Raw genomic sequence first — 14,262 nt, 5'->3', positions numbered from 1 at the left:
ATTGATTTGAAATTGTAAAACATGCGTGAAATTGTAAACAAAATAAATTTTTTTTTCCATTCTTCTGTTTTGTTGGTTGTGGTAGAACATTTACGCTATCATTTATTACATCGATTGAAGAGATAGTAAAGATACAAGATGAGTGTCTTTATTAGACTGTCCGTAAACAGTAGTAGTCGATACATCCTTATTCATTAGAAGCATCCTCCTCGTCGTCGTCTTGTTCCATCGGTTCATCCTGCTGCTGCTCCTGATTCTCTTGACCTTCGGAAGTATTTTCTTCACTTTCACCACTATCCTGCCCTGGTACAGATTCCTCCGGGCTCTCGCTCTGCCGTTCCTGCGCCTCAGGATTTCCTTCGTCTTCATTCTCTGGCGGTTCATCTTCAGCTGCATTTGACTCGGACGATTCCTCCTGCACGTTGCTTTCCTCCGGTCCGTTTGTGGGATTATCTACCACCGGTTCCTCTTTCTCCTCCACCACCCGATGCTCCAGCCGACCGTTTACAACCGGTTCCCGTTCCTTACCACCCTCCTCATGCTCCTGCACACCATTAACACGTGCTTCTTCCAGCAGATGGTTCAGTTCCTCCAGCTCCTCGGTCAGCTGTGCGTAACGGTTTTGCAGAGTTTTCTCGCGCTCCGTCTGCCGCATCACATCTTCCGTCAGCGACTCCAAACGCTTCGGTATGGCCAGATCTTCCTGTGCCGCCAAAAACTTGAACGTCGACAGCGCCAGCGAGTTTTGCTCGATCTGCTCGTTCGTGTCCTGGAACTGTTTGACCAACGCTTGCGCCCGTGCCTGATACCCGGCGGTGAGAATCTTCAGCTTCTTCTCTATCTTGCCGCACCGTTTTGCTTCCTTGGCCATGTGCTTTCGGTTGATTTCGAGCCGCTTCTCGGCCGATTCGATGCGGTCCTTCTTGCTGGCTAAGTTGGCACGAGTGTAGCGATTTTGGCTGGGCAGATACAGCACCTGCGAGAGGCATTCCTGCCACACCTGGGTGTAGCTCTCCAGCGACAAGTCTCCGTGGGCCATACCGTGCTTCACGACACCCATTTCCGCGGCCAGCATTTTGCGTGCCTCGTCCAATTCCACCTCGTCGATCGTTTCGTACGGATGCTGCTCCAGATACGACTGGTACTGGCTCAGCATGGGGCGCTTCATTGACGCGGGTTGCGATTGTTGGATCGGATTGCGCAACGCGTCGTAGTTGAGCATCTTTACCATTTCCTGCTTAACCAGCTCTTCCGCCTTCTGCAGATCGGTTAGCCCGTGCATTTCGTTCGACGGGCGCAGCACGGTCGTATTGATTTCAAGCGGGCGGGGCAAGTCGCGCTGTATGACCTGGGAGCGCAGAGAAAGCTCCTTTGCCTCTTGGGCAAGCTTGTTGCGCTTGCGCTTCTCGTCCACGTCCGCCTGATCCGGCACCATCTGCTCCACATCCATCGAACCGTCGTCGGCCGCTTCGTCCGCTTCGTTATCGGGCACCACGATCTCGTAATCGTTTCTCGGCGCTGGAAGAGAAGCAAGTCCCTCCTTGAGCGACGATTTCAGCTGCTTCTGGTACGATTTATAAGCGGCCGGCGTCTCGGCCACACTCATCCCGTCCTCCGTGTTGATGTTTAGCTTATCGCGCAGGAAGTTTGGCGTTGCCCCGGGTGCGTGGGGCTGTGTGCCTGAGCCGACGGGAACCATCGCCCCGGAAGCCGGTGTCAAAAAGCCTCCCGGCGTAGCACTTCCGTCCGGTCCGCGGACGGAGCGGAACGGAGTCGCCAGCACGGTATTGGGAGTGGCCACTGTCTGGCTTTGGGGCAACACGCCCGAAAAATCCGACTGGTGGAGCGGTGTATTGACTCCGCCCTTGAGAGGCGTCTCCACGTGTGTGAGTGCCATCATGTTTTGAGCCTCCTGCAGAATTCGATCCGTCACCGGGGCGGGGGTCCGAGGGGTGGCAGCCACCTGTGGTGTGATGCTATAGTCCGCCAGCAGCGCATCCGTCGTTTCGACGCCACTTTCCGAAGCGACCTCCTTGGCAATCTCGCTGGCCCGGCCAAGCTTCACGACCTGCTGCAATTCTTGGTCCGAAATTTGCGGCTCCGGAAGGACCAGCTTCGAACGTTTCTTGGCCGGTTCCTGGTTCTTCAGCAACGCCGTCGGAATATCGTTCTCCTTTCTATGCTTCAACTTTTCCTTATCCTTCTTCCGCTCGCGCGCCTCCTTCTCGGTGCGCAGCTCCCCGTCGAGCGTTTGCTGCCGCAAGCTGGAAAAGTCGGCCGCTATCGGCACCACAAACTCGTCGGTAGTATCGTAAAACCCGGGTGCCGGTGTCTTTTCGAACGGTACCTCCGAGTTGTAATCGATGCCCTTCAGTTTGCGCTTCCGGTTGCCCAGCCCAATGCCGGCAGCGCGCAGCTCGCGACGTTTTTGCAGTGCCGCAAGACGGCGAGCTTCTTCCAGCTGCTTCTCGCGCGCCTTACGCTTCGCCTTCTTGCCCTGCGTGTTGGCTAGACGGGCGCGTGCCTCCGACAGCATCTCCAGCTCATCCTCGTCCATGTCTTTGGGATCCGGCCGTGCGGGTTTCGTCTCGGGATTTGGATCAATCTCGCCCGGCTTCAGCTTGCGCGGATCATCCATCCCATCCTCGCCTTCCTCTTTGCGCTGCGCCTGATCCAGTAGGTATTCGTACCGCTCCAAACATTGCGCAGCCGTACGACCGATGATCGGTGCAATTGTGCGCCACTGTGTCGGCATCAGCTTGGCCAGATGGAGCAGTTTTTCGTCCTCCTCGCGGGACCATTCCGTCTTCTTAATGCTAGGATCCAGCCACTCGTACCAACGTGCCTTGCACTGTTTCGCCGACTTGCGATGCAGCAGCGACGCAATACGGGACCATTGGTTTTTGCCATACTTCATGACGGCGGCTTTGAGGATTTCATCCTGCGAAAAGAGAGGTCGTTTTGATATTTATATAAAAAGAAAAATTAATCATGCCGGTCGCGCAGACCAACCCGCTACCGGTCATCTCTCCCAGCATTGCTTACCTCGGTGTTCCGCCAAACACCACCCTTGATCATAATACGCGGCATTTTGAAGGTAGTGCTGTTGAGCCGATTCGATCGTTAATGGGTTGCAAATGGAATCGATCCGATAAAACAAGCACTGGCCGCACAACGCTGTGCGTATTTAAGCGAAACTTTGGCCCGCGATATCACAAACTCTAGCCTTTTTCGCGTCGAACAATCAAGCTAATGAAATGTCACAACAGTTGCACACGAGCAAAAAAAAATGTTTATAGCTTGGGATCCGCGGGTTGAGGCATAGTGACGTATATCTTCTCATTAGGCTAGCAGCGATTACGCACAAATAGGTTTGAATTATCAGTTATGAATAGTGAATCACCGAAACCACCGATTAATAGTATTAATTTTCAATCCGAAGAGATGGTTTAGTTTAGTTCCAAATTAAAATTGTTTTGATCTCTAAAGGACTTTTGCTTTCAAGCACAACATCTGTTGCCGGACAAGAAGGTCTTGAAGGGCTGTACCACACACTAGTGTGCTTGGCTTTCAGTGACTTATTGATTACTCTAGCAGGGTAGTTAAGTCTTACGTATGAGGGCACTGTCCATTCGAGGTTTGAACCCATGACGGGTATATTGTTAAGTCGTACGTGTTTACGACTGTACCACGAGACCGGCATCTAAACAACACATTAGGTGAAATGTGACGAACGCATATGTATGTTTGAAAAAAATGTCGTTTAACTTTTTGGAGCTGTGCTTTAACCGTTTTACAGTTAATACAAACCTCCTTTATTTGCTCTTCGCAAAAAATAATTCAAGAGTCATCAAATATTTGTCATCGTGATTTATACTAAATAACTTATGTTTTTTAGAGCCATGCTTAGTCATACACTTTATTGCCTATTTAGTGTAATTCTTAAATAAAAACGAAATTCCTAATGTTTGTGTAAAACAAATATGGACAGCGGGGTAGTTAGCAATCGCTAGGCTATTACAAAACGTGATAACATGGAGTGGCAGGAGACATTTGATAGAAAAGGGAAAAAGAGAGGTCGGAAAGATGAGAACAATAATAGCTCACCATGAAAACAGCAGATGAAGATGCAAGTTTTTGAGAGAATTTGCAAGTACGAGAGAAAAACAAATTTCGCCAAAATAATAAAGTTTATAACCGAACCATAATTCGTATCGCGCGTTAAAGCGCACCACGACTAGCGCTGGAAAACGTAATCATACAACTAAAATATCAACAAAACATAATGAAACAGGAAGGTAGGAAATCTTCAAATCATGTTCGCGTACGCGCACATCTCCAGGATGCGCACATCTGCAGCGCAAAGGGATATGATGCGTAGTGAACCGACAATCACTATATAAAAAATATGATTTTAAAACAAACGATTTTGATTTACGTACGAGAACGTATGACTTTGGCAGTATTGCGATTCTTTTTTTAATCTTTGTGCCTTTTTGCTGTAGGATTGTGTTGCAGTTGGAATGGCCGTCGTTGCAGAAACTGTTACAGAGCAGGAGCACATCCTCCGCTATCGACTATCTTACCGTATGGCAGAAAGGGGATGTTACGTTCTGCAAAATATTCCGCACAACACGTTCTCTCTCGACGAATTTTGAAAAAAAAGCGAAAGACTAATACTGCCCCCGTATTGTTGCCCCCTAGTGGCAAAAACAAATAAAACGCGGTAATAAAATCCAATTAAATAAAGTATCACTTTACACGATGGAATGTTGCAGCCATGCGGGTTGAGATAAGAAACGGTGCTTCTTCAAGAAAGGACATACTGTGTCCAGCGTACTGTTAACTTCAGGCAGTTATATACAAACCATACCTTTAATACTAGCTATCAATTGCAGGGTGATTCACGTTGGTGATGTAATGTCTGTTTATCTAATTTTGCACTTGAACACACACACACACAGTCACTCTCAATTGGTGCTGCGAATTCAACATCTTACCATCACCATGCATTAGCGCGGGGATCGTACCGTATCCGATGTTATGACTGTTTGCACCGGAAAGATGCTGTGAGATGCCGCGGACTGATATTATATCACATATACATGAAATGGTTGATAAAACGGTACGTGGCTACGTAACACACTCGTCCTCGCAATGCACGGCATTGCAGAACAAATCGAGCAAGGGCAGCCGTGGATTAGCTGTATATCCGGGGCACGCTCGTGCTGGCGGCCGCAGCCAGCGATAAAAGTATCAAACTCGACAGTAACGCCCGCGAGTGGTGCGTTTGTGCGCCGCTACACTTTAGCTCGTCCCGGGGGTAGAAGCTGTCCGGTGGAGCATCTTCGCTCACCTTGCAACGCTCCCCGCGCCGTTCGAACTCGGCGTTGCAGATCTCTTTGCACGAGGGACAAACGACGGCACCGCGATGCAGCCACCCTTCGGCCATCAGCTGCACCTTCAGCTTCTGGCCGGCAAAGTAACACTCGAACGATTTGTTCGCAATCAGAATGTGCAGCCGGCCTTGCTGGCAACGGTACTGATAGCATCCCGAGCCCCAGTGCTGCCATTCGCGCGTTTGCCTGCACGACCGTTCCTCCCACATGTTTTCGCTGTGGTCGAAACACTTCGACGTGGCGCCGTACGATTCGAGGGCAAAGTTTTTCTCCGGCTCTGCAAGAAACACGCAAAGGGTGAGAGGGTTAAGCAACGTCACTGCGCAGGTCGATCAGCGCGCGGTGCAACTTACTAGGGTTATTATCTTCAAACTGGCACTGTGATCCACGGACGACCACGTTTTTGCTGCGCCAGGTAAACTCTTGTATGTACGGGCAGTGATCGGCAAGGGAAACGGATCCACCGTAGTACCCTTCCTCGCCAACAGGAACGTGCGCTAGCGAGTCAAAATTTTGGTATTGCGCTGGCAGTGGCGTAGTGTGGCGCACCAGATTGCACAACGCCACGGAACTTCGATCATCGGTGCATTCCGTCTGCAGCGGATCACGTTTCACCTTTGCGCAGAACGGATGTATCGAGCGTCCTCTGTAGAATACAAATTTGGGAATCAATTGTTTGCCACATCAACCAATACGATGAGCCTTTTTGGGCCACTTGCACTGTACCTTAGGGTGTTGGAGGTGATCCAATCCTTGCAGCTGCGCATCGCAAAATTGCAGCCCAATCCCCGTCCCCACGTCAGCGGTGATGCCATGCTGTAGTTGGCCTTGTACCATCCCGAATCCTCCATCAGCGCCAGCGTGATGCGCGAAAAGGCCGAACTCTGGGTGTGCGAACCGGTCATTGCTTCGTTTTCCAGCACCCGTTTTTCCCAGTGCGTCAGCGCGGTACCTTCGCCACCCTGGTCCTCTAGCTCGGCACCCTCCAGCTTCTGGCAGGCGAAATGATCGCGAACCTCCCGCACCACACGCGGCGTCACGAACATATCGATCGTACGATTGATCGTACCGTCACGCACGGCCCAGTCAGTGCGGACCACCTTTCGGATGGTGTCATCACTCCACTGGTGAATTTGAAACCTAAGTGAAACCAGAGAGCAACAATTAGTACCTCATCCGATCGTGACAAATGCAGCATTTTTTCCGTCGCAAACACAGCCACTCCGTGCGCAGACAACGTACTTCTCATTCAGATACGGCTTTCCGGTGTCCGGTTTGCGGGGCGTTCGCGGTGTTCCATCATCGTTGCGAAAGAACGCGTACAGGCTAACGGAAAAGCCAAGCGCGTGCAGTATCTCGTGCTTCACCGTAGACAGTAGCGTCTGCAGCTCTTGCGGTTTGGTGCTAATACTATCCGGACAGAGGTTGGCATGGCCCGCTATCGGGCGATCGAGCGCTGCCTCCTGCTGGCAGTGGGCCGCATACGCCACCGTAAGCCCTTTATGGCACCGTTCCGATTGAAGCGCTGAGACGTAAAACACAAAGTCCGCGTTCGATATGCCCGGACCGGCCGTTGTGTTTGCATCTTCGTGACAATCCTGCCCGGTAGAGTTGCACACGCGACATACCTGAAAAAGGGGCGAAGAAGAGAAATATCGAGATGAGACACTACTTCGGTTTACAGGTTACAATACCAACTTACATCGAGATGATCCGGTGGAACCTGCACTTCGCCACAGAGCGTCACTTGCTTGCAGGAATCGATGCAATAGGTCATAGAGTTCTTCACAAACACCTGACTGCTTTCACACTTCCGGTTCAATCTTATGGTTTCCTTTGTCTGGCGCACCATTAGGGCTTGCTCCCAAAAGCGAACCGCTTCCGGTAGGATTGTGTTCTAGAATTTCGTAGACAAAAAAGTGTTAGATTTCACAATTATAAACGAGACAATGTTGGCATTGAGATAATTACGTTTATAAGTGAGAATTTGTCGGTATCTAAGCGGTAGACGGATTCATCGTACACGATCAGTATTCGAAGTGGCTGATCGATGCTCCGCTTGCGGATCACATGCAGCGGTTCGAGCTGGACTCCATGCACAACCTAAAAGAAAAAGGGAAAAATGGAATTTTTACCATTAGTTGTTTTCGTCATTCTGTAGCAAAAGTGCAGATAAGTTCCTTGAAAATATTTTATTATTTGCCCCTTTTATTCGACCATCGATCCTCATCCTTAGATATAAAACACGATCTATCAAAAGTTTCTCGACAACAATCGCCAATGCCAGAGCAAGAAAAATAAGATGAAAACTTTTGCTATACTTTAGATTGTCTTCAACACTCCAAGGTGTCCAACGCACGGGGCTATCTAAAATTAAAATCGATCCGGTTATTAAAGCGAGTTTTTGTTTCATTGCTCTCACCGCTTGACAAATGACAAAAACTAAAACCGTCCTATTTTTTTGAAAGTCGCCCACAGTGGCGTGCAGAACTAGGTGAAAATGAAACCGGTACCTTTTTTTTTTATCTCGCTGTACGGTAAACTGATCTCAAACACGATCGTTTCAAATACTAACACAAAGCGAAGGGAAACGATCGGTCATTTTACAGAGCTCATTCTATTTCTTTTGATGTGTAGTAGATTTGATACGGATATCTGTTAAAGCTAAGCTATTAAAAAGAAGCAGCATATGGGCAGAAACATAATGGAGCAAATATAGGTACAAACGAATGCCCTTTGACGCTGCGAAATGAGCTAAGCCAGATGCACCAGCTGACTGCCAAGCGAGCATACGACGCTCTCCTCCGCTTGGTACTCGCGATCATGTAGGCCTTACTCGCCGCCCCTTCGATCGTACAAATTCAATCAGCTGCTACAAATTGCTAATGCCTTTCTAGCAAGGCAAGCCCACCGGAACCCCTCAGTGCATACCTATGGAGGGGTGAGAAAGAATCATGCTCGTTACGAGTTATTCTTGGGAAATTACTAATTTACGCCAAACCGGTTTATTTTAATGTGGCATTTTTTTTTCGCGAACCAACTGTTAACATACAACCAAGGAACATTTCGGTAAGCATGCCCCGGCTGTGGCAGTAATTTTCACCAGATTAAAGAACCATTAAGGTCCAGCGCGCCGTTCTTTACTTCTTAGCAGCGTTGAAGCAATCGCGCGTCACAAACGATCGCTCCCAGGCCGTGCTCCGCGTACGACGATCGCTACAGCTTTCTCGCCGGCTCTTTCTCTCCCAAAAGCGAAAGGATTGGGGGTGAAATATTAGCAAAAACCACTCCCTTTGCGGCGAGGCAATTTCGGCCATGCGGTGGCCGAATACGAATTACGTCATGTACGGCTGAAGGACAATCTTGTGCCTTGCAAGCTCGCAAGCTCCCCCCGGCCGGTGCTGTGGTGGTACCGGTTTTTCGAACGATCGAAACACGCAACGGTAATGAAGCTAATGAACGTTTCGCAAATCATATGTTTTCCAGTGGGAATAAAAGGTGTAAAGAACGGAACGGGAGAAAAAAAAAATAGTTGCAAATGCACTGCCTTTAGTACGCAGCCAGCAGCATACATTAAAACCGATTATCGATCGTTTGAGGTTCATGTTTTTTGCTGGTTTTTGCTCCTTACTTTTCTAGGCTTTCTTCAGTTAAAATCGGCTCATGGGAAAAGGAAGAAGGATTGTGGACCATTTTTAACTGTCCTGTTTTAAAATGTAACCTCCGCCCAAGCCCACAAAATCGATCGTTCGTCCCATCCATCAACTTCAGGCTATTATTCATTAACTCATTTCTTGTGCTGGGTGTACTCTGATTGGTTCAACTGTAGATATGTAATCATTTAAACGATTTCCCCGTCACCAGCTAAGACTAGCTACAGTTCGAACGGTACAGAGGTGGGGGGATAGTGGAAAGAAACGGTCTTTTCTACTTTGTTTCAAATGATATGTAAGCTTGCTGGAAAATAAATTGGAAACAACGGAAAGAAAATGCACGCGAAACGCGATTATTCAGCGCGTTACGAAACTCGCCCGATAGCGAAAGTGCAACGGCCCCTTCGGTGTCGGTCAGCATCATCCCTCTCGCCTGTACCGCCGAGTGGTATTCCGGCTGGGGTTGATCGAGATGTGACGGCATTGATTATGAAGCCATCGGGCCAAGTCTTGTAAGAAAAGGCCTTCGTACGCCAAAAATTGAGATGGATCTTTCATTGCGGACCATACACGACCGTGTTGTTGGATATCGAGCAATAGAGAGGTGATAATTGCTATTATCGCACCGTCCGAGCAAGTGAAGAAGAAAGTGATAAGAGATCTGCTCTGCTCTTCGTGCACTTCAGCCAGTCCACTGGGAGGCAGTGAAATTGTTTACGCAACACACGATCAAATGCCAAAAAAGGAAAGAAAGAAGACGAAAAAAACTCGCTTCACTCAATTTGTTCAACATCCATCTTTGGCATAATTTGTGTTTCACTTCCTGATAAAGATGAACTTTTGCCAACCGGGGAGCATCGCGCTATTAGTGGGCAGAGCATTTGAATGCACATATCATTATCGCGTGCTAAAGCCGTCCGAACTTGACCGTTCGGTTGTCTGCCATGGTGACATCCGCGTCGCTCAAGCAGGAAGGTGGCTTGCTTTTTCATCGTGATGATCGTTGATCGTTACGGTTAACTACTCGCGTTTGTGCGGTGGGCCGGACCGGTGGGCTGTTTCAGGGCCACGATCATGGTACCTTTTTTTTGCAATCGAGCGAGCAAGTTTGATGATAGGGTTTCCCAAAATCAACATCGTGCCCGTTCAAGGTTTGGCCGCCTTTAAGTGTGGCATTGCTACGCACATCCCTTCCGAAACGATCGTGCGGGGCGCGTTAATTATGATCGGTTTCTGACCATACCATGGTGTTGCGATTTGTTTGTTAGGGAAGGGCACTTTTAGTAACAATTGCGTGGTTGTGAGTATAATGAAGTAGTTACCATTGTTGTACGAAATAATATATAGTATTTTGTTAACTCTGCAGATATCGAAATAGGTTTGCAAACCGCTTATAAAACATGATCTTGCTTTCTCCACCAAACATCACAATACTAGTATTGAAGTAATCAAGTTTCAACACGAAATCAATCATCGTTTCCGCACCGGGCTTGCACCACGCTGGCGCCTGAAATCGATACCAAAAATTAGTCACCCGGTGACGCGGATTGCACCGTGGCAAAACGAGCTTTGCGACACGTTTTGCTGCAGGGCGGAATTAAAGCGATGTCTTGCGCTGAGCCAGCCACGACCTATAGCCAGCGGGGTGGCGAAGGTTGCTAGTCTAGCACAGATCATCCTGTTGCCCGTTGCCCGATTTCGTATTTTCACCAACGGCAAACGATGCCGGAGCGGGCGCGATTTGCATCTGTCCTGCAGCACACTATCTGGCGATCCTGCCCCGACTGCCTTGCAACGATGGCCTCCTACTGCCTCCCGGTTCAGGGCCGTTGGCAGTGGCCAGTGAATCGAACCGGTCCTGGTGAACACATCGCCAAACCGCCAACGTGGTGAGATCGAACGGTTGGTTTTGCTGATGCAGAGATGGAGAGTTGAGGATATGCGAAATGGCACTCACAACAACAACAAAAACAAAAAAGGCCCCCGGCACCGCTCACACAGAGAGCTGGCCGATTTTTCCAACAATGCTCGACAGTGTTGGACTATCCCATCGCGTATATAATGTTTCCTTTTTTCTAGTCCAGCTTTTGCACTACTACTCCGTGAAGGACCCGGACCGGTCGCGATCGTTGGGAGGTTTTGGGGTCGAGATTGATCTAGTTGGATCAATCGCTAGCTTTCAATCGTTTCTTTTCATATAAGAGGCCTCACGATGAAGGGAAAGAAGATAGTTAAATTGATTTAGAAACGATTAATTTCACAGTCTCAATCGCTTGTAGTGATCAATGTGCATAGAAACAACGATCTTCATTGTAGCTAGTAGTGCGTTGCGCATTTCTATCATGTCTTATGTTTATTAGTTGAAATCTTATAAATCTTTCTATTAAGCTCGATTCATAAAGCCATAAATACGATTTAGATAAGCATTCGCATGGCCAACAAGTCAAATAAATAAAACATTGTAATCCAAATTTTTTGTTAAAAATTTGTTACTTTTACATTGTCCACTTTTTTTCCTAAAATTGTAGGTACATCTCCTATGCTGTATTGACAAAAACACGGCTGTTAGGTCACTATCTAACGATAAATTATTAACCTAATCGTAATAGGAGTAGTGCTAGTCAGCCAGATCATGGATGATCGCTCAGAACAGACTGTTAAGTCAAAAAGCAATGTCTACGATATACTACAGGTAGTGTACAACCTCCCATTTAAGTGTTTTTAGTACATTTTTACAGGTGCCGGAGCAGCAGCTACTCCCAAGTGAATAAACGGCGTTCGTCGTGTCTCTCGACTTAATATGGGACCAAATTACTCTACCATTCGGATCACTTCCATTGCTTATAATCGATAGGAAATCACTCGGTGGGGATACTCAAAGTGATCTTCATCGAGCATCGCTGCTTAGTTGTCCTTTCTCCAACTTTTTGTGACGCTCTGGATCGATACTCGCCAACGGAAGCAAAATTACCACACCCAAACTCTACAAACCACTTCCGACCAGTAGCTTTAGTAAAGAATATTGCATCATATGGCTCATAAAAAAAAAACAGTAACAGAATGGCAAACCATTTACAAGACACCGCTGAGTCGTACACTGGAAATAAAAACGAAAACTCGCTTTACCTAACCCTGACACAAACTGGCAGCTCATTGCTTATGGAATAATCGTTTACGACTATTAAACAAACTAGAAAGTGTGCAAAGCACGGCGCACCAGCCAGATCGTGAATGGCACCCAATCGAACAGCAAACATACATCACTTCCTGGCAAACACACGGAGAGAGAAAGATGGCAGGTTTCGCATCGCGACACAATTACGCGTTCGTACGCCAATAAATGGCTTGCTACAGCCACACATCACCACTATTTACAGCAAGTTGTGCAGCAACTCTTTCCCTCAACCGTGCCATAAAACGTTTAGCGAGTGCTCTAACGTGAAGTCTGTCAACTCTGCACCTGCAAAAAGATCCATCTTAATGGCGCTACTGGCCGCAAACACATACACACACATCAAATGATGCTCGTTGGAATCAGAACAATGAGGAAGTAGGCACAACGCCTCTTTAAAGCAAGCGCCAACAAGCCATGCTGTGAAAGGTGCGCATATCCCGCAACAACCAAACGACAACAAAAAGCCCAACACCAGCGCAAACAACATGGTTCTTCTTCGACACGGCCAAAAGGCCACGTGACAACCGAAGATGTTTAATGATGTAAGCAAACAGCGCCGAGGGAGGTTGTTATTTTGTCTTCCCCCGTATTACAGACCGCGACAGATTGGTCGCGCAAGCTACCATCCAACACCAGCCAGCGCCGGAGCTGCTACACACTCGAACAGCGATAAGCGACGGTCCATGCTGCTGCTGCGGATGGCTGGGAAGCTCGCCACGGCACAGGTGGAACAGCAGGCCAAAAGGTTACTGGAGAGGTTCCCTGGGCCTGGGAACTGGGAAACCGGAGCGGAATGGGAAACACACAACGCCGCGCAATGCAAATGGCGCATGGGATGCATGGGCAAAAGCGAAAAAAGTGCCATTGGCCAAATGGGCAGGCGGCAGCCAGCGCGCAAGTCCCCCTTGGGTGATTGCGAGCAATGCAAACACAATTTTGCTGCCGCCAGGCTTTGGCTTTTTTTGTGTTCCTGCTACTTCGCGCTACTACCTCGCCCCCACGCGCTGCCGAGACAACAATTATGCCCTTTGGAAATCAAGATACTTCCTCGATCTGGGCCTGTTTCAGGTTTCGGGTAGGACTGGGCTATGCAAGCGCAGCTCTCGAAGTTGTGGCACCGCACCACACCATGTGAAACTGTCACGGCTGTCATTGTTGCTTGCACCGGACTGGCCTGGCTGGCTGGTTGTGGCTTTACCACGAAGGGGAGGTCGTTCCATCGACGGCCCTCGGGGGCACCATTGTGACCGACATTCGATTATGTCACGGTGCCGCTGTCTGTCTGTTCACAGCCATCAGCAGAGCTAGTCGTCATCGTCTTCGGCAACGGTACACTTTAGCGGAACTGCAGGAACTGCTGGAAACTGGAGGGGGGCACGACCGGAGCACATTTTTGTCATTTATTTTCGTCCCAAAAATTAGCCGGTAACTCTTGTTTTGTGCAGCCGCTTCCGCGTCATACCAGGTGAAGTGGCGGGACCGGTAGACACACCGATCATCGGGGAGGGAGGGATGAGCCTGGCCGCAGCGAGGTACCGCCGTTCGCAATGATGAACGGCCAAAGATAAGTCAATATTTTGTTTGTCCGCGTGAAAGTGAAACAGAAGGAACATGGCGAAGCCGTGGGGGGTGGTGCTGGTGCGCTGTTGACGAATTGACTTTTGCTGTAATAATATGTACACGTAAAATTAACGACATTTCCACCGCTGAACGTAACGGAAATGGAGCACGTGGTACAAAACAAGCCACACACCTGCTTTTAGCTGGAGGAAACAAATTGGAAACCGTAGAAGAAAGGGTCATTTCATGTTGTCTGAAAGTGTGTTGAATACTTGATGATAAGTATTATTTATGGTTAAGTATGCACAAAGGTTCCAAAACACTCAATGGACGTGTTTGAATTATATTTAATAAACAAATTTGGAAATTCAGGCAAATTGCTTCTTAGATTTTTAGAGGAATAAATTGGACAAAAATACAATGATTAACATAACTTAAAACTATAAATCATTAAACAACCCAGACAATTTTGTTT

The 14,262-nt window shown here is 48.3% G+C and overlaps 2 protein-coding genes across 2 annotated transcripts in view; both read right to left on the bottom strand.

Annotated features, from left to right (window-relative positions):
- Positions 1 to 132: 132 nt before the first annotated feature.
- Positions 133 to 3,237, bottom strand: LOC121588996 (cell division cycle 5-like protein). The gene is made up of 2 exons (XM_041907500.1): positions 3,046 to 3,237; positions 133 to 2,941 (listed from the first exon to the last, which is right to left on the bottom strand). The coding sequence occupies exons 1-2, from the start codon at positions 3,088 to 3,090 to the stop codon at positions 188 to 190; spliced, it is 2,799 nt and encodes a 932-aa protein (XP_041763434.1). The 5' UTR covers positions 3,091 to 3,237; the 3' UTR covers positions 133 to 187.
- A 653-nt stretch (positions 3,238 to 3,890) lies between these two features.
- Positions 3,891 to 14,262, bottom strand: part of LOC121589161 (leishmanolysin-like peptidase) — a 33,657-nt gene continuing 23,285 nt past the window's right edge. The window contains exons 2-7 of the mRNA XM_041907839.1: positions 7,371 to 7,502; positions 7,102 to 7,296; positions 6,642 to 7,027; positions 6,126 to 6,539; positions 5,753 to 6,045; positions 3,891 to 5,676 (exon numbers count right to left, since the gene is read on the bottom strand). Coding sequence (XP_041763773.1) covers positions 5,201 to 5,676; positions 5,753 to 6,045; positions 6,126 to 6,539; positions 6,642 to 7,027; positions 7,102 to 7,296; positions 7,371 to 7,502 — 1,896 coding nt within the window. The 3' untranslated portion in view covers positions 3,891 to 5,200. The remainder of the gene's footprint in view (positions 5,677 to 5,752; positions 6,046 to 6,125; positions 6,540 to 6,641; positions 7,028 to 7,101; positions 7,297 to 7,370; positions 7,503 to 14,262) is intronic.

The sequence above is a fragment of the Anopheles merus genome, chromosome 2R (genome assembly GCF_017562075.2).
Source record: "Anopheles merus strain MAF chromosome 2R, AmerM5.1, whole genome shotgun sequence".
In the NCBI taxonomy this organism is placed as follows: domain Eukaryota; kingdom Metazoa; phylum Arthropoda; class Insecta; order Diptera; family Culicidae; genus Anopheles; species Anopheles merus.
Note: the sequence above shows the minus strand (reverse complement) of the source record. Positions and strands in the feature narration are given on the sequence as shown.

What these genes read in the sequence shown, in the direction of transcription:
- LOC121588996 (XM_041907500.1), bottom strand. Translation starts at nt 3,090, where the DNA reads ATGCCGCGTATTATGATCAAGGGTGGTGTTTGGCGGAACACCGAG. An exon ending in GTGTTTGGCGGAACACCGAG is followed by an intron (nt 2,942 to 3,045) that starts GTAAGCAATGCT and finishes CTCTTTTCGCAG; the next exon opens with GATGAAATCCTCAAAGCCGC.